The following is a 20,953-nucleotide window of genomic DNA, read 5'->3' on the forward strand; positions in this document are numbered from 1 at the left end:
GTGACCTCATTGGGCTTGAAAGAAAGTGCCCATCAATAAAAATGTTGTCCTGACCCCATAAATGTGAGCTGTGGCCCTGCCCCTAACATAGCTAATAGGCCTACATCCTGTCATTTCAGTTAAACATTTCAGACATTACTATGGCCACAATTTTGAATTTGAAAAACTTAAATGATTGTTTTTCAATTAAAACAAAAAAAGAAAACAAATGACATGCCATTTTATGACTACATTTCAAAAAGAAAATGTGCATCGATGAACTTCGTAGCACTGAACTACGTATCCCAACATGCACTTCCTGTATAATTCGTCCCGCCCACTTTTTTGACTGACAGGTTGTTTGTTTCAATGTTACCAGCTGCTGGCCCATTCCAATCCTTGTCGGAGTGGAAACACGGGGGCCGACAGTCCTCTTTTTTTCTCCCTTCCCGTTTACCTGGTTGTGCTTTCTTTTATTTCACCCCGCTTTACTCTCTTTCTCTCTTTTCCTCGGCAGATAACTTTTCCTTATCTCTCCTTTCCGCTCCGTTTGGAGGTTTTAAAGCCCTGTCCATAAGCTCTACTTATTTATTTATTTATTTATTTTTATCAGAACGCAATAGGCAGTTATATATATATTTTTAGATGTACCACAAATGAGAAGACGCAAAAGATGGAGCTGCACATTTTAGAGCACAGTTTAAAAGTAGCAAGTATAGCGAAAGAGGGAATCCAGATTTGCACCCACGGATTAATCAAACTAGCTTTTCTGCCATTTAAAACAAGGTAAGTAGCTTCACGAATCAAGTTTGCGTTGTGTTCAACCTGTGTTCACTGTCCGTTAAATCTCTTTCTTGAAGATTCTGACGCGGAATTACATTAGCCTACCGCTACGCAGCTCTTAGCCAGATGCAGTTCCAGCACTTTACGCTTTAAATCCAAATCTATGTTTTGTGCATTTAAGAAGCGCGTGACATCATCAAGTAAGCGATCACTGGTGTTTTGTTAAGCAGTTATGATTGTCTGTGCTGTTGCCTAAGTTCATTCGACGGAAGAGGGGTGTATGTACGTGATCGAGGTTGTTTTTCTTCTTGGGCAGCGGTATAAATATACGGGAGGGGGATGTGACTTTAAATCTCCCCGTCTGTGGTGCTCGATGCACGATCACGTATTCAGCAGCATCACTTGATCCAGCTGAAGGGGGGATCCTGATGACATGATGGGAAGCTTGTCCTTTCAGTACTTTAATCAAATACTGACCTGTTTTGATATACATCCGCCGCCTTAACTACACTCAGTGCCGCTGGTGGAAACCTGTAAACAACTGAAAGAAGAGGGAAAAGTTGTGGCCTGAACATGATTTGCATGAATTTGGTGCATTGCTTTGCTACTGTTTTTTTTACCACATTGTGTGTTTAGTAATAATACAATCATTGCTGCCGATAACGTTCTGCAGTTGCCTTGTATCTCATCCTGATGGCCTCTTAGATGATAAGGTGCTTTGTGAAAGACCATCTATTCATAGAGTTTGAATGGGCCCTTGCTGTGTTTGCGTAAGCAGAGTGTGTGAGCATATCTCCAGTCAGGCTCTGGAGTCTGAACCTCAGCGAGAAACATCCTGCTCAGTCATTTAGAGCTATGGACACAAACTCAGGCCTTTGGCTAGGGTTAAAGTGGTTAGTAAGACAGTGTAGGTTGTTTTCATGTCTCGGAGTTAATGTCTTGGTTTTGAAAAGAGTCAGTGGCTTAGATCAGGGGCCTAATTCCCCTCAGGCCTCTTTTATTTTGCATGTTTTTTGCTCTAGCGTTTGGAAATTTCCTTTTTCAGGACTTTTCATGATCCGCGTAGACGCTTTATTGGTTCTATGATTCTTAAAGAGGTAGTTCACCCAAAAATGAAAATTCTGTCATTAATTACTCACCCTCATGACTTTCATTCATCTTCGGAACATAAATGAAGATCTTTTTGATGAACTCGGAGAGCTTTTCTGTCCCCCCATTGACAGCTATGCAGCTACTACTTTGACGCTTTAAATAGAGCGTAAAACTAATCCATGTGAATTGAGCGATTTAGTCTGAATTTTCCAGAGAGATTCAATGGCTTTATATGATGAACATATTTAATTTAGGAAAACTTGTATTCACATTTAATTGACATTGATCAGCGAACATAAACAGAAGCTCAACCAAACCTTCTTGACGCATTAAACAAACCTCATTGGTTCTTGCAGAAGCTCAAACGAACTGCGTAACACAGAGAATGAACCTCATTGGTTCTCACACGTCAAGCGAACATGCTTGAGCTTTCGTTTACCACAACTGAATGTGAATAAAAGCCTACGTTTTTGGGTGAACTATCTCTTTAATGGCTGTCATGTTCGGCCTACTTGTTTTGAAAAAGTATCACTGCATTCAAGAGACTGCAATTAAACAAAATCAGACAAGTAAGCTTGCTTCAAAAAGCATCAGTTGACGGCTAGAAGTTTGACATTTTCAAGTAGAAAATTTTTCTTTGGAGCTCAAAGATATTTTGTCATGACTCAGAGCCTGGAACAATAATGATGACATCACCTGTGATCCAAAGGAAAAATACTGAAAGTAATGTCTCAGCAAAAACATTCAAGGTCTGCCTACAAATGAATGGTTATTAATTTGTGTATTGAAGGTTTATGACGGTAAAAAGCTTTGCAGCTGGGCTGTTTTTCACATCCAGGTTCTGTTTGCAGTGGCACATTACTCCTTGTGGTTTGCATCTGGCTTTGAACAACATTTCTCCAGGGTTTTCTTTTGTATTCAGTGCTGTATGTTATGTCCATCAGACCATGAAATCCATTTTAAGAGCTTTTTTTTTGGATCCAAAAGCAATTTCATGTAGAAGTAGCATTCTTGATATGGCTATTTTTCTTATTTTGAATCTTTAAATTGATTCTGACTTGGCACACATCTTAATGCTTCACACTTGTTTTTCTGTCGCAGAGGTACAGCTTGAATCATCTTATTTAGTAGCTGTTTGTGAAGTTTCTCAGAGTCATGCAGAATGCGCACAACATGAGGGGAGCTCTGGAAATAGTTGCTTACAGTTTGAAACATTGTTGCCAGCCCTCGGGTTGTGCTGGATCACTGTTTGCCCAGCAAGATATAGACCGAGGAAGCAGTTTTTTTTACTCAGGAATAAACAATGAAACAACAGTCAACCAAATGCAGTGTCACCATTTTAAAAAACAATGGTTTTCAGCAGTTTTTCAATGTTTCAAAGGTTGGTTCTGTTGAATTCATTGTAGTCTAGTTGACTCTAATAGTTTATAAAATATCACAATAAAATCAAGTCCATTTCTACATTTTTCAGAAATATATAGTTCGTTCATGCCGCCAAAAAATTGAAAAAAAAAAAGAAGTTAATATTCAGAATGAACAAAAACAATTGAAACTTGTTCCTCAGAAAAAAGAAAGTCTTGGGGCCAGTTCACACAGAACACGTTTTTAGTGTCAGTAGAACAGAAAAAAGTTTAACTGCTTTTAACTTAAGAATTCTGTTTCATTCACGAGACAATGCAAAAGATGCGAGACATGAGCGACGGTTAAAGACATCAGTCTAGCGCGTTTACATTGAAAAACAATGGAAAAGTATCACAGCCGAATGAAAACATGCGTGCTGTGTGAACGGCCCCTAGGTTTGGAATGGGGATAACTATTCATTTTGTTGTGAACCAAATGTGCATATTGTCTTGTCAGTAACAAAGTATGTAATGTTGAAATAATTTAGTCTTCTGCTGTGTTTTTCAGGCTGCATTTCCAGCAACATTTCTTGCCTAAAAATAGAGTTAGGAAATAAAAAAGGAAGAGGCAAATTTTAAGAGAACATTTTGGAATGAATCAAGTATTTGGTCTTGCATTTAAAAACAGATCAGGTGTGTGTGTGTTTGTGTCTTTGGAGACCTCAGGGACGGTTTGTTAGAGCACATTTCTGAGCGAGTGAGTCATAGCCTGTTGAAAATTTGTTTTTTTCCTCTGATTTAAGGGCATAAGACCTGTCTTGATCATTGCTTTAATTTGAGAGTCCTGAGATGAGCAATAAAAGCAGTGTGTAATCCATCACTGTATCTCTCTCTTCACTCTGTGACTGTGAAATTCATAACTCATTGAATTCCTAGTGGTCCAGAAAGTTGGATTTTCATGTGGAAAAATAACTTAAGCGAATTTGTTCAGATGGCCCTTCATTTACCAATTTCATTTTGGTTATGACCAGTGTTGGGGTAACGCATTACAACTATTAGATTACTTTTTTCAAGTAATTAGTAAAGTAACACATTTTACAATTACAACACAATTTCTGAGTTAGCCTACTTTTTTGAATAAGTAAAAAGTTTTCCCATTTAATGACTGACACCTCTCCTGTCCCCAGGCGTTGTGTGCGCTGTGTGAATATGATGGTAATTGTAGTTCTAAACTAAATGTAACCATACTTTTACTCGTCTCACTTGCACACAAAAAACTCAGTATTCCTTAAAAATGGATATAAACAGTAAAATGCAAACTCAGAATAGTATGCAAAACCTTTATGTATTCTCATTTTATCAACCAATTTATTTGCGCTGGCCTTCGATGATCTAATTCAACCATACTATTATGCAAATTGACTTCAGATAGACACCACATTTGTGTTTCTTTTTTTTAATTATTATTGCTGAAGTAGGCCTAATTTTTGAACTCTCTTTTTCTGCAAAATGGCAGCACAACTGAAAGGTTTGTTTGAGCTTTGCCCTCTATAGCTGTGAATTTAGACTGAGGCTTATTCATTTCACTTTTGGTGTGAAAGGGCAATTACATTTGCCAAAACTATTTTTGTTATTAAACAAACATGCAAGCCCAGCCCAGGTGAGAAAAATGACTTTCCATAAAAAGTAATTGCAATTAGTTACCTTTTTTTTAGGGAGTAATGCTATATTGTAAAGCATTACATTTAAAAGTAACTTTGACTAACACTGGTTATGACCCATCAGAGCATTTCCTATTATTGCTTGAAATAAAATAAAAAATTAAAACAATTGTAAAACAAAAGAACTGATAAGAATGTAAATGTGAACTTTGAAATGCAATGTAAGTCGCTTTGGATAAAAGCGTCTGCCAAATGCATAAAATGTAAACAATTCAAGCAATACTTTATTAATGCCATAAACGAAGACATCCACACTCCAGTACATTTCTGTACTTCTATATGCTGTCATTTCACCTCTAGGCTAAACGGGTTTTTAAATGATTCAGTTAAGTGACATAGCACCAGAAATATACAACAGCTTGCAAAAACCTTGAAAAAAAAGTCACCCAGCAACACTTTAGCAGTATCAGATAATATGCTGCTTTCCAGTCAACAAGTTGCCTTCCTTCCCCCTAGAGGCAAATGATACAGTATGTGGGAGGACAGGCTCATAAATAAGGACTACTCATACCTGGTATCTGCAGCCGTTTGGGGTGTACAAGCAGCTTTACGAGCCAGCTGCGGTTACATGACATTTGTGCAGCAATGTATTACTAGTTATGCTTGCACATGCACATGCAGCTCTGATATATTTTTCCTATTTTGTCATCTTTGGTGAAATAAATTATACTGTGTGAGCAGGGCTGTCGCCAGAACATATAAAATGGCGGAGGCATTGCATTTTCATAAGGGTGCACACTTTTTTTTATGATCTGAGAAACAGACATTCACCAAAACGATAACAACCTGTATTTATTATAAGTGAAAAAGAACACCAGAGCACAAGATGGTGCAGTCAACAACTACAGTCACCAAAACCCACTTGCATTATGCCTATACACTTTGTAAACATGAGTCACAAAAGCTCTTCAATTAGTTCAAAAATGACAACGTTCAGAATCATAATCCATATAAATTGAGCAGTTTAGTCAATTCTCTGGAGAGACACGATTGCTTTATATGATAAGTTTGAATTTAAGCTTTTACTTATAAATATTCATCAACTCACACATCAGTTGTGCTAAACGGAAGCTCAAGCATGTTCGTTGGATGTGCGAGAACCAATGAGATTAATTCTCGTGTTACGCAGCACGTTCGAGCTTCTGCCAGAGCCAATGAGATTCATTCTCGTGTTAGGCAGCACGTTTGAGCTTCTGCGAGAGCCAATGAGGTTTGTTCTCGCGCATCAAGCAGGTTCAGTTGAGCTTCTGTTTGCTCGCTGATCAATGTTTAAATGGATGTCATTGGATGTCATTCATAAAGGCAACCAGTAGTGGGAATGCCCACTAGCGACCTCATCGCCAGCCACTGGCGACATGCTGCGACAAAGTCGCTTGTAGTGTGAACGGGGCGTCAGTGGTCAGTGCCAGCCTCATCAGCCCTGTGAAGGCCTCATGGACACCTCAACAAACTCGTCTCCAAACCAGCGTGATGACTCCGACCCCCAACCAGATGAACTGGATAAATACTGTGGAAGTTCTATACCCATCTGACTTACCTATAATGCTGCCTAAATCATAATCATACACTGTTCATTCATTGGCCAGAGGAGAACTGGCCCCTTGACTGAGCCTGGGTTCTCCCAAGGTTTTTTTTCTCCATTCTGTCACCTGAGTTTTGGTTCCTTGCCACTGTCGCCTTTTTCGCCTTTCTTCGCCTTAATCGCCATTGGCTTTTGGCTTGCTTACTGTGCGTTCACACCGCCGCCGGCGAGAGCGTCAAAGTGGCCGGAAGTCATTCATTTTCAATGAGAGCCGGCGGCGAGCTCCGGCGAGAGCGGCGCGGCGCGTCTTGGACGGTGAGAGCGGCGAGGAGAGTTGAAGTCAGGTCAACTTTAGGGTAATAAGCAATGACGCGGTTCGGCGGCAACAAATCGGAATATAGAGGTGCTCCGTTTGAGAGGAGTCCAGAGAACGCAGTCCTGTAAACTTTGGTTCCGACCACATTAGTTCCCAAGCAAAATAGAGGAGGTTGATCATTTGAATTTGATAAGAAGGCGCGCAACACTATTTATAGGCAATATTTTCGCGCTAGAACGCTTGTTTTTCAGCGGGAATGTAAATTATAATAGCACTTAACCATGAACACAAAAGCCACACCACACAAATGGCTTTTCATTTGTTTATTTCATTAGCAAACATGTCACTATAATTAAGTTTTTTCCATCGATCAATTTTCTGCAAAAATAACGATCGACATGATTGATACTTTGTGGCCCCTTTAAATACAGTTGTAAAAATGACCACGCGTTCGATCTACGTCAGAGCATCAGAGCGTCCACGAATCTTTCCACGGCGTCGCTGGCAGGGCGGCGAGAGCGAATTTTGCCGCTCTCGCCGGCGGCGGTGTGAACGTACAGTTAGTTGGGGACATTTAATTTTGTATTTAACAATACTATTACAACATTTGTCCTGTTATCTCTGTAAAGCTGCTTTGAAACAATCTGTATTGTAAAAAGCGCTATATAAATAAAGGTGACTTGACTTGACTTTGACGACAGACTTAGCTTAGGCATTCCAGAAAGACCAAAACAGAATTCCCGATGCTGTGAGATGAGATCGGTACGCTGGTTTGGTTGCAAAAGTTACAGGAATTTTTTATGAGCATCACGAATTTATTTGGTCAGTGTGTTTCCATCTTAGTAGATGAGCGCATTTATTTTTTTTTAAGTGCATTTTTAGAATTTATTCACATCTTTGTGTTTCAATCCAGCAGTTTTTGATGCGATATCTCAAAATGCACATAAAAATAGTTGGATGGAAACATAGCTATTTATGTCCATTAAAAACAGTCTGCCAAAGTTTAAGACTTTTTAGCCTGGACAATAGAATATTCGTTACTTTTGTCAGCTAATTATTCATTACATTTGCAAAATTTACTGAAGACAATTAAGAAGTTTAGTCACATGTTAAACATATTTCTCTTAGTTTTATTAAGGTTTGATGAATCCAACATGAATACATTGAACTTGGAGCAGTGTGGTTTTGGTGTGTTTTTAAGCTGTTCTTGGTGGTTTTCAAGTTGTTTGCTACCAAAGTCACTATGATGTTCTGGTCCTTTGATATGAGTGTTGCATGTCTCATTCTTTTGTTTGATTAAAACGTAGCTTTCAAAAGTCACCTCTCAAGCTTCTATCGTTCATGAATCATGTCCATTCAATGGTATGACAAAGTTTAATCCTTCAAATCCCAAAGCCTGGGCAATAGACTTGTAAAGTGATCTGTGTGAGGCTGTTGGACTATGATGTTCATAAAAGCCTCTCAGGAATATGTTATTAACTCTGCTCCTTCTTGGCTCATAATTTCCATCTCTTTCTCTCTTTGCTTCCCCACAGATGTAAGTTCTTTAGTTTAACTGAAACTCCGGAGGATTACACCATCATCGTGGATGAAGATGGCTTTAAAGGTAGGTGTTGTGGTTACTCTTTTACTAAGTGCACTGGGTTTAGTGCAGCGAGGCAAGATTAAGTCATGTAAAGTATCACAGATTCTCTATAACTCCTTGTAGCTCGACTCCCTGCCAATGTTTGTCCACATATTGCTCCATCAGCTATACCTCCCCAACCCAACACACACTTTCCATTATGGGTTACTAGGGGTTAAGATGTCAGTGGCTTTGGTTTTGTGGTTGATTGAGTGAATCCATGTCATTACACACTGGTTACCAAGGTGAAACCCATTTGTTGCCATGGATACCAGAAGCTCTGTGTTGCGAAACAGGTACAGGTATTTAAAAATCCCCTGAAATTTGTGCTTGTTGGCAGCTTTTCCACCCGGATCCGGATCTTGCCCTGTATTTTACATGCTATCAATTTAAGGAAATCAAATCAGTTTTGTGGCTATTAGTCAGTGTTTGTTAGCTGTCAGTTAACAAAATTCACTTTTTAACTCTTTCCCCGCCACTTTTTTTTTAAAGTAGCATTTTTGATCATTTTCACAACTTTCATGGCCCGCAGAACCTTTTGTTGTATTATCTGAACATGTAATATGTCAAAAGAAAGAACAGATCATCTGCTTTTAAACGGCATTCTTTTTTTATTATCAACACTTGAATGTGGGTAAGTTTCATTAAAAAAAAGCTACATTTTGAACAAAAAGCTGAGAAAATCTAAAGCTACGTCCGGATGGGATTCAGAATGTTGATTAAAACACAGATGGAGTAAGTCCATCAACACCCCCACGCGTTTCACAATACATACCGTTTTAAAGCAGCTTCACAGAAAAAGCATGCGTCTTACAATACATTACAGTAAAACTACTATAAAAAATATTGATAACTCCTGTTGCACTAAAATCTGCTGTACAATCAGAAAGTCCCTCTCACTTAAACCAGCTCTAACAGATTTTCAACTAGCAAATCATGCCAAGGGCAGTGATGTAACTGGAGCCTATTTGTTGTTTTACAAAAGGGACAAACTTTTCATATGCCCCCACCCCAACTTCCTGTTTCAATAGCAAATGCATCAACACAGGAAAAAAATCTGTCATGATTTCATAGGGTCTAGAAAGACTTCTTTCCTCATATAGTACCTTTAGATAGATTGGGCAAAGAGCGTTAGTATATTCAGAATGTCACATTCATTGCTTATGTGCCAGACAGTGCCACTCTTTTTTTTCTGACACTTGTTTTTCTATTTTTGTCTGTTTCAGAGCTGCCAGAGTCGGAGTATCTCAGTGTGGCCGATGCGACGTGGTTGGCTCTTAATGTGGTGTCCGGGGGCGGGAGCGCCACCAGCTCTCAGCCAATCGGAGTAACGAAAATCGCAAAATCGGTCATCGCCCCATTGGCAGACCATAACATCTCTGTATTTATGCTCTCAACCTACCAGACTGATTTTATATTGGTGAGTGTCATAGATTCTTAGGCTATAGAGAGCAAGATATTAACTCTTAATTGTTAAATGCTAATCATGCAAATTATGAAGTGTGTGCATTTCCACCAAATACATTTTTCAGTCATTTTCCTCATCAAAATGTTTGATGTACAAAATAAATAGTACTTTAGATATTTTTAAAAGTGATATGCACATGAGAAAAAGGAAATCCATCCGTAAGCGTAATTTATATGCATCTACAGAAATAGTTTCATGCATTATAGCAAAATCCTTTACATGAAAATCAAGAGAAACAAACATTCAGCATGAAAGTGTCTCCAAACTTTTGAAGACTAGAGTAACAATATATTGAAATAGACAAATTATTTTAAACTGTGATAGTATTTCATAATATTGCATAATTTTTACTGTATTTTTGATCAAATAAATTAAGTTAAACTAAAAAAAGAGACTTAAAATGTAGTAAAAACCTTAAAAAATCTTGCAGACCCCAAACTTTTGAACTGTAGTGTATGAGTAGCTATGTTTCCATCCAATGTTGCGAATTTAACTTTAGGCTCTCAGGCATTTAAAGGGGTATTCGGCAACTCTAGCTATTTCTTCGCTGATTTTCACTTTTGTTGTCACATGTTTTCTCAACGAGCTCCCCCTACAGCTGTGAGCAGGGTCCGAAATTAACTTTTTGGCTCACCTGCCACGGGGACTGGTAGATGAAAAAATCCACCAGCCAAGCATATTTTTTACCGGCCAAAATAATAAACAGCCTTTTTGTGTCACATATACATTCATTTCAGTACATTTAATTGAGAAGTATTATGTTGAATGAATGAGAGTACATAGAAGTCAAATCAGAGCAACAATTAGTAAGACATGGAAGATGTGAGCATGGAACTAGTGCTCATAACAGTAAATTTGAAGGTTTTGTAAAACGATCAGATACTTTACCGAAAGTAAACATTTTTACCGATTAATACTATCAGTTAAACAGATTAAAAATAAAAAAAATAAAATAAAAAATAAAATAATATATATATATATACACACACACATTTAGCTTTTTTGCTTGTTTGCTGCATGGTTAAAAAAAACAGTATATAGCCTATATTTGTTAAATCATGGGGTGCGTCGACACGCGCAACCACACGCACCTAAAGACATATTTCGCTGAGCAAGCACAATGAAGCAAGCGAAAAGAAGTAGCTACTGTGTGGGACCATTTCGACAGAAAGGGCGACGAAGTTACTTGCAAAATATGCTACGCGGTATTAAAATAGCAGTAGGCCTAGTGCAAGTACAATGCAATATCACTTGCGAAGCAAACATCCACAAGCAAATGAAAGGCGCATTCCGAAGTTGGCCACTCTAGTTATCTCTGTATTCCCGGGACATCTGTGCCATCGGAGACCCAGACTGACCCCACATCAGGTAGACATTTTACTTTTTTTAAGTAAAAATTAGGCAAGCTGTGGATTGAGGTAGGTCTGCTATTTTTATTTGACGAAAAAACGTAGTCTGATGAAAAAAAATCAGTTTTTTCAAAGCTTCAAACTGATTCAGTGTTTTCTTTTTGTCATCTTAATTTGTTAAATTATTTAAGTAAAAAAAATATATTTAGTGTTGGTCTATTTTTGGTCTATTTTCGCGTGACTTTGGATGTCTGGAACATTCACCCGCCAGTGTGGCGGTTAGCCTTTTGAGATTTACTCGCCAAACGGAAAATCCACCCGCTTTTTGGCGCTTGGCGGGTGTTAATTTCGGACCCTGGCTATGAGGCGTATATTTCACAACAATGTCGTAAGAAAACTCACTTCCTGCACCCTCCTCCCCCTTTCAACCGCTGCTCATGTGCATTTGTTATTATCGTAGCCGGCCAACTTTATCGTGTGGAGTATGTCTACCAAGGTGGGTAATACATCATACACATTGAGGGCTGCGTGTGTGTTTGTCAAATTGCCATAAAGCAGTTTGTGTTTCTCGCTCGCTCGCTTCTCACGAGACTTCCTATTTCCAACTTACCGGGACGTTAGTCCTCATGTTGCAAGGTTGGTTTTCCGCCTGGGAACGTTGGGGGGAGCGGGGAAAGTCACCATTCTCACCAGAACTCATACAATAGCAAGTAGACCAACAAGTGAGAAACAGTCACAACACTCTGGAAGGCAAGCTTTCCTTTGAATGTCATCCAAAGCTTCTTTTCAATGTGTAGCGTCTCCGGTATAACGAGCAGCAGGTGCGTTCAATCATCTCTCTCTCTCTCACCTGGTAGAGCTGCAGAGTTGCAGAGAGGGGGAAAAGAGAAAACACACACAAAACCCCAACACTGCCATAACACAACCACTGAACGTAACAGCAGTCTGAATGTGTCATCTTATCTGCAGTTAAAACACAGATTCACAACTTGCCTATTTCATTGCACAAGTTGAAACTGTTGCTTGTAATTTTATATGAGGACATATGGCTTTATGTCATATAATGGCATTATGTCTGATCATTGCTTTTGGATGAGCAATCTTTTTACAGGAACTGCACATACAGTCAATACTAAGCTAGTCATCACTTCTCTTCTCGTTAAACCAACCCATCCACCCTGACCACAGCCAGCTGCTGTCATCTCAGCACATTTCCACTCTGTGTGTGTGCGCGTTTATGTCTATCAGTGGCGGCACGGTCACCAGAGCCTGTTTATGAAAATAACAAGAAATGTGGGAGCGGTGGTAATCTGGGGGTAGTTATGTAAAGAGGATAAAGCCTGTGGATCAGCAGCCGCTTGCTGGAATTTACCGGAAAGTTCACGTTCCGCAACAGAAGCTCCCAGCCAGAGGAATAATCACAGAGCTTTGTATAAAGAGAGGAGATGACATGCCTCCTGTGCTGGGCCACTGGAGAGGACATTTCCTTCTCATCCTCAACTCTTGGCCTGCTTACTCAAAACTTTAAGAGCAATTCAGAAATACCCATGTGTATGTGGCCTATCAGGCCTTGAGCACACCGATGTGTCCTTTGTTTGGATAACTAAAAAATAATGAAAGAATGTTGAGGAGTTGATGGATTTAAGATTTCCATCCCTAGGAAGGACTGACCTATATGGCCTAAAATATACCAGATATTATATTTCAGCCTCTTGATGATTTTTAAAATGGTTAGTTCACCCAAAAATTATAATTCTGTTATTAATTATTCACCGGGTCAAACCCGTAACACATTCGTTCATCTTCAGAACATCTTTTTAATGAAATCTAAGAGCCTTCTGTCTCTCGCATGTTCTTAACGAAATGAACACCAGAAATTATGATTTTTAATCATTTTTATAAATATGTCCATATTTTTACTAAAAACATGTAAAAATTTAACAGGTGAGTGATGATCCATTCACTACAAACAGGCATTTCGAACTGTTTCACAGAAATAAATCAAACTCGAACACTATTTTTGCGTCTGAAACTATTTTCCTATTTTTGCGTAACTAATTTAAATCCGAGATACCATTACAACATAAACCTATTAGGCAAATTAAAACGTTAAAGCCACGTTAAAATGATTGCGATATTTGAGATATTGCAAGCAAAATTTAAATGTGTGTATATTTTTGCCCTGTCCTACTGTTGTTGTAGCTGTGTCAAATGTTTGCTCTTGTTTGACTATATTTAGTTTTCTAATGAGCTAATAACTTTTAGAGCTTTTATAAGCTCGTAAAATATTCCAAGGAAACCGTATATCCATAAATAATTACAGTTGAAAAGCTGTGCGCTGCTCATTTAGTGCACCATCAGGACCTCACTGGAACACTCTGAAGTTCAGCTTAATTGACATCCTTATGTATTGTTTTTACTGTAATGTATTCTGGTTTTGGTAGTGGTGTTTGAAATGCAAATGAATGTTCATTTGTGATGTGTGTTTTGAGTCAGCTGGTTTTGGTTACTGAAGGGAATGGAAGAAGCTGTGTTTAATATAAGGATTTCTGCTTGTGTTTGAACTTTCATGCTGTTTTCATTAATTGAAACATTTGAACGTCTCTGCCAAATGCAAACAAAAATAAGTTTGATTAGGTTTGTGCTTGTACTCTGTTCAGTTCCCTACCGTAGAAGGATAAAGCACTTCCAGAACTTGCTTGGTATTTGTCATCTCTATTTTAGATATCTCAGTACATCATGAGTTTTTGTAATGGTTTACGATTATTTATTTCCCTCCTTGAACACCTGAGCTAATTTAACCTGGAACCTGACTTATAGTATTTTTATTAAATAAAAACTAAATACTGATGTATGATTCTGTCCATAGGTTCGAGAGCGGGATCTGCCCATGGTCATGCACACGCTGTCTTCAGAATTCACTCTGCTGAGGGTGGTCAACGGAGAAACTGTTGCTGCCAACAGTACTGGGGTCACCAATGGTTTTGTCAAGCCTAAACTAGGTAACCATCAGTCATTGTCTGTGTATAACAAAATTAGGATCCTTTAAAATAGCATAATAGAGGCATTTAAAGATACCCAAAAATGAAAATCCTGTCATTATTTACTCACCCTCGTCATTTCAAAAATACTTTTTTTCTTCTATGACTGAAGATTATTATTTTTTTAAATGTGTTGTTGTTTTGTCCATGAGGTGGAATTCAGTGGTCACCAAAACTATTTAGTTTACCAACATTCTTCACAATATCTTCTTTCTAGAAAATACTCTTCTTTCTTATTGGGTGAACTGTTCCTTTAGATCAGACTGTATTTTACTACCATGATGCACAGACTTAGACTTCGATTCATCCCATTCAGCAGTCAGTTCTGTGCACTAGAGAAACACCTGCTGAACGTGTTTGTGGTGTGGTATTGGTTAGGCATCAGCTTCTGCCTGTGGCTGTCATGTTTGACCAACTGCGCACAATAAGATCAGGAACATGTTCAATTCATTGGTGCACGTTATTGTTAAGGAAAGAGCTTTGTTGTTTTCGTAAACTTCCATTATTCATATAAACGCATTAACCTTTAGTTTACGAAGACGTGAAACTCACAGAGTGGTCTGGGGTGTTCACTGATATGCAAAAATCGCTGCAAAAGATGCTTTCCAACAGGTGTTTTACCGTTCGTTGTAAAACTGTGGACCTATTTTTCCAACGTCTCACAACCGGACATTCTTCCAAAAACTACGATAATTCTGTTGGAAAGCATCTTTTGCAGCGATTTTTGCATATCAGTGAACACCCCAGACCACTCGGTGAGTTTCACGTCTTTGTAAACTAAAGTTTAATGCGTTTATATGAATGATTGTTCCAGTGCCCCTATGAAACCATTGTATAGGTGGGGGGTGGGGGGGTGCTAACACAAAAACCTAAAATTCTCGGGACAGCAGCATGTGTCCAAATTTTAATCTTAACCGTTCGATTTAATCAGAAACGATCTTAAAACAGGGCTTTACTTGTAAAACGCCGAACTTTCCCTTTAAACAACTTGTCAGGTTTACAGATGCATCCCTTTATGAAACATCCTGGATCTGCATTGTTAATGCCTGAATGTTTACAGTACATAATCGTAAAATAAACAACTCTCTTCTTCTTCCTTTCCTCAGTCCCTCGGCCAATCATTCACCCACTCTTCAGCCCCAGTAACATGTTCTGCGTTACAAGCCTTGACCCCGACACGCTGCCCTCGGTGGCAACGCTGCTCATGGACGTCATGTTCTACTCGGGCGGGTAAGAGCTCCATGTCGGCCCTCTCCTCCTGGCTCACATATGGCCATAACTGAAAGCCATCTGCCAGATCTATTAGAGAATGATGATAACACATACAGGTCGCTGTAGGGAGGGCATTACGTGACGACGGGAGAAAGGACTGGAAACAAGATGAGCAGTGTGTATTTGTACCATTTTGCCCTTTCTTATAGTGGTTGAACTTGTTTACTGCTCAGACGGTGGCATCAGGCCAACCCTTAGAGGGAAGATAAGATCAGAGTGGCCTTTATCATACTCCTCCCATTTTTTCTAGTCCTTGCAAAAGTGTCAGCTGAGCTCTAATGAAGCTTGTGTAATGCGAGAATCCCTGCTGTGCTTTATTACAGAGCAAAAGAGACCGGGGGGCAGAGCGAGGATTCTGGACACATCCGTTTCTTCTCTTTCTCCCTGATCGAGGGCTACATCTCTCTAGTTATGGATGAGCAGACGACCCGGAGGTTAGACCACATAGCTCTGCCTCTAAAACTCTATTAAAGTCAACATGAAAACACATTTACATTCTCAATACACACCCCTCGTCTTGTGGATGATTCATCAGTGAATGATATAGACCTTCGTCAGGGTAGCGCCTTATTTTATTATGGACTGGAATGAAAACAAGGCTGTGAGGGATGGAATAATGTGTGTTCAATGGACTGTATTGTTGTTAAACATGCCACTTGTTCAGCTGACAAAAGTCTTTCTGGAAAAAACAATATCTTTCAGTAGACACATGAAACTGTTTTAAAAGTTATGTGATCTGAATCTTTTATACAGTGCGTGCCTTTGTAAAGACTAAGTCTGTCCTTCACAGCCTCGCTTTCATCCGTGTTGAATTCAATATGACGTCTAACATAACTAAGGTCTATTCCAAAGGAGAAAAGGTTTGTTTTTTAAATCTTTCATCAAAATTTAAAAACCTGAGATTTTGTGCCATCTCTGAATCGACTTGAATTCCCATTTGGCTGACTTCACCTACTCCATTATTATTTTCTCAAACACATTTCCTCCAGCCACCTGTAACACACTCTGTATTAATCCAATTAATTCCCAAACTCTTTTCCTTGTTCAAAGGGAAATGTCACATTAAAGGCATAGCTCTCACAAAAAATTTAATTGTCATAATTTACTCACTCATGTCTTTCCGAAACCATTATACTTTCATTCATCTTCAAAACACAAATGAAGATATTTTAATGAAACCTGAAAGATTTCTTTCCCTCCATTGAAAGTCCACACAACCAAAACTTTGACTCTGCAAAAATTTCATAAAGACATTGTAAAGTAATAAAACCTAATATGAAACCTCATTGGTTCATTCAGAAGCTCAGCCATAGTTTGTGACACAATGAGGTTTGTTAACACGTTACACAAACTTTGTGTAACGTGTTAACAAACCTCATTGCTGCTTGTGCGTTGAAGCATGTTTCAGCTTCCGTTTACCATATTTTGTGCATCGATCATTGTTTATATCTGAATTAAAGTAAAATGGCTTGCAAACATCATTTTATATTGACTTTAATGTTTCAGTTCTTAGTTAAATACTTTTTTTATATACAGTGACACTTATGGATCTGCATGAGTTGTCTTTTGACTCAACTTTGTCTACAGTGGTTTCCTCAGATTTATTCTTTAAATATTCTATTTAAAAATACCTCCATCCTGTAGCCTGTTGAATAATGTCTTTGTGTGTGGAGTTAAAATGTAACTTGCTTCATGAATATATTTCTGATTTCAATTTCTAATTAAATGTACAGTATCTTTGTTCTGCTATTATTATATATGGTTTAGATGCTGCTCTTTTCTTGTCAGGTTTCCAAACAACGTCCTCTTCACCAGCGCATCGGGAGAGCTTTGGAAAATGGTTCGCATCGGAGGACAACCCTTGGGGTTTGGTGAGTTCAGGTTAAAACTGGGTAAACGGCCTGCTGTTACTGTGACAATGAAAATCCCTTTGACCTGTGCAAGATCAAGGAGCCAGAATTTGAGGGTTGGTTCTTTTGATTCGGAACATCAATCAACCACCTAGAATGTGCTAAAAACACCTGGACCCTGTTTACACCTGGTATTCAAGATCGTTTTAATCCGTCTCTTTTGTCCACTTTTAACCACTCCTGTCCTGATTTCTGAGAGGAGAAGGTCTATGGGCTGGTAAATGTATGTTTTTTCAGATCTTTCGATCTAATAAACAAAGTAAGCTCGCGCAATTTACATTTGAAAACGACTGGAGACGACGGAAAAACATAGGTAGAGTATCAGCTTTCGTTTCTGCTCACACAGCGTTCGGCTTGATCTTACAGCTGTCAGTGTTAGAAATCAGAAATGCTGAGAGAACATTGTGCTTGGTACGTTTTTCATCTTCAACCCACACTTGGGACTCCAATGTTTAATTCCCGTCTGGCTAGTGAGGTTCCCATAATGTTACCCATTAGGTCAGTAGGTGGAGAGTAGATGGTCTTTTGTGGCTGTTTGAACACATTCGACCACATGAGCGTTTAACTACGAAAGCAATCCAATCGAATGCGTTTTCGCCCACCTGGAAGTAGTTAAAAGTGGACAAGCTCAAAACATTTTAGAACTCGTTTACACCTGTATTTAGTGTCGTCCACATGTGATCCAAATGCCAAAACCCATCTTAATACCAGGTGTAAACGGGGCCCTAGAACACGTTAGCAAATGCTTAGCCCCATCATGTTGTAATGGCAGCACCCATATTTTGTTTGATTGTAAAAATCTAGCTTTCTGCAGACATTTTGCTGTCTCATTAGCAAAAGTTCGGCCAAATTGTGTAGACAAAAAAAGGTCAGTCGTCTTTTGTCAATTGTGTAGCGATGTATGAAGCACAGCTCACACACACAAGTCACTTTCAAACCAAGCAGCCGTCGGTCAGTCAATGCAGTGAATTTGCTTGGCCAGCTGAACCCAATGTGAAATTTGTGTGGTTTCCTATTTAAACGACTATTTCACCTGTGAAAATTTGCCGAACAAATGACCAGACTTCCAAGCACAGTACACCTCAGTAAATAAGATCAAATGCATCATTTTAAAGTTCGTTTTACTTCTTTTAAAAGTCGTTTGTCCTCCATCAGATGAATGTGGCATTGTGGCTCAGATATCTGAACCGCTGGCGACCGCTGACATTCCAGCCTATTATATCAGTACCTTCAAGTTCGATCATGCTCTGGTGAGTTTCAGCATTCACATATAAACGCTTTCCCATCTCCTAATATTCAGAAAACGAGGGCGATGTTTAACAACAGCTATCTTGCTCCCCCAGGTTCCTGAGGAGAACATCCAGAGCGTGATCGGAGCCTTGAGGACCAATGAGAGCACAGGACAGTGAGGTGATTGGACAGAAGGTCCCATGTCCGTGAAACATTTAGATTTCTTATAATTCTTAAAAAGTGCCAAGATCTTACCCGAGGACTGCTTCTAGGGGTGGTTATGGGAGAAGGATCTGAAGGGGAATGGATAAGTGAGAGGGGGGGGGGGGCTCTATTCTTGCAGTCAGTATTGAACGACATCACTTCCTGTCCGTTTCCTGCAGAAAAGAAAACCCTTAATCCCTGCCCAGCACCTCTACAGGGACCCTGCGATAGTGTATGAATCCAGTGTTTTTCTTCTCTTCTTTCTCCCCCACCCCTCTTCCTCTGATCCACTCCTCCTCGTCATTTTACCATGGCAACAGGGCCTGGACTTCAAATAGCAAAATAACTATTATGTATTAGTGGCAGGTCCTCCTCCTAGAGGACACCGAATGTACTCCAATGAATCTCGAGATTTAGTTTTAGTTCCCCCTCCCTTTTCCTGTTTTCCCTTGCAGTGCCAAGACACGGGGCATAAACAGGCTCCTCGTCTAAAACGTGATGTTTTTCTGGACGCTATTTGATGGTTCAGGGTATTTTTGTTTTTTTACGTTCTGCAAAATGGTCCAGTCACAAGTTAAGTCTTTGAAAGAGGCTTTTCACACTCGTTCGGAAAGTTTCCCGTTTTTATTTAGAGCTTTTGTTTCTTTCCCCTCACCTCAATCCTTGTATTCACATTTCAATGCTAAGTGGCTGGGTAATGAATTAATTGTTGTTGTTGTTGTTTTTGCCTTCAAAGTACAATCAATGGGTTTTCTGTTCACCTGACCGAGTTGGCAGCAATTGGAAACAAGGATTCAGGTGAGGTGAAACCTTTCACATGCTCTTGTTCAGGTTTAAAACACACAAAAGTACATGAATCGTGCAGTTTACTGTATACTGTTTTTAAAAGATTGGTTTGACGAGGACGTCGCTTTTATTTCCGCCCTGGAGTCGTTGCGCGCTTGCGATCGCAAGTCTTCACCACTACTCGCTCTTTTGAGTATTTTGCAAAGCTGTCTCTTCGTCCTCGGAGAAAACTGTTGGGGGAAACCTGTCGTTTGTTGAATGTTAGTTAAGGTCACGTGTCGCAGACACTGGCGTTAGTTTAGGCCTTCAAGCTCCCCTCGTCTGCACTTTATTTAAGGTCTATCTTACAGATCTTACTCTTCTGATGTGAAATACCGGGGATGAGTATCTTCCCCTTGAAGGAGTCTCTTTTAGAAGGGGTCACTTGTTGCTCTTTACACATGGATGGGTGTCTTTTTCCACAAGTTTTTCTTCTATCAGCAATGAAGCAGAAATTTGCTAAACCATTCATTTATCAGTGTTAAGAAGGAGTGACCTGCTTGTTCTGACAATTAAAGACGTGAACCTTTTTTTTTTCAGCTTAGTTTGTATTTAGGTTTGATTTTATTCAATTGTTACTCTTCTTTTTTCCACTGTTTGAATGATGTTTTCTTAAACGTACAGTGGGGGTTTACACCATGCGAAGCTAGACCATGTGCTGCCAATTGCAGATTTCTTGTCTAGTTTATAAAGAAATTTAGTCATATCTGTGATTTACAAATGATTTCTGTGGGATGATATTTGCTGAAGCTACCCATACAAATGATTGATTTGGAGAATTTGATTAAACCAGCTCAGACACCAGAAAAGGTCATGAATTGATTATTTGTTTTTTACCTTAATGAAATTTCTTTTCTTCTGTCTCTTGACACAGTGTAGGTCAGAAACTTTTCTTTATACTTGCACATTAAAGAGGGTGACTTTCAACTATTCGCTTATTTTCCCTCAGAATGTATACCACTTTATAAATGGTACTATAACCTTGTGATCTATCAGTACAGTTTGGTACAAATAAAATTTACATGATTATGAAGGATAGAGGAATTTTAATATAACTTTAAATTACTTTTTTTTTTTTTCTGAAGTGGCTTTAGACCCCGTCTGCTCTTGCATGTCTGCCATTTATATTTAAAGGGTTAGTTCACCCAAAAATGAAAATTATGTCATTAATGACTCACACTCATGTCGTTCCAAGCCCGTAAGACCTCCGTTCATCTTCGGAACACAGTTTAAGATATTTTAGATTTAGTCTGAGAGTTTTCTGTCCCTCCATTGAA

At 39.0% G+C, this 20,953-nt stretch overlaps 1 protein-coding gene across 1 annotated transcript; it reads left to right on the forward strand.

The window, feature by feature from the left end:
- The first annotated feature begins 309 nt into the window (after positions 1–309).
- Positions 310–20,485, forward strand: castor2 (cytosolic arginine sensor for mTORC1 subunit 2). The gene is made up of 9 exons (XM_077206577.1): positions 310–765; positions 8,289–8,359; positions 9,604–9,797; positions 14,064–14,196; positions 15,342–15,465; positions 15,831–15,941; positions 17,296–17,378; positions 18,573–18,667; positions 18,761–20,485. The coding sequence occupies exons 1-9, from the start codon at positions 653–655 to the stop codon at positions 18,824–18,826; spliced, it is 990 nt and encodes a 329-aa protein (XP_077062692.1). The 5' UTR covers positions 310–652; the 3' UTR covers positions 18,827–20,485.
- The last annotated feature ends 468 nt before the right edge of the window (positions 20,486–20,953 follow it).

The sequence above is a fragment of the Siphateles boraxobius genome, unplaced genomic scaffold, assembly GCF_051911475.1.
Source record: "Siphateles boraxobius isolate OS27281-9 unplaced genomic scaffold, OSU_SipBor_1 56, whole genome shotgun sequence".
Taxonomy (NCBI): domain Eukaryota; kingdom Metazoa; phylum Chordata; class Actinopteri; order Cypriniformes; family Leuciscidae; genus Siphateles; species Siphateles boraxobius.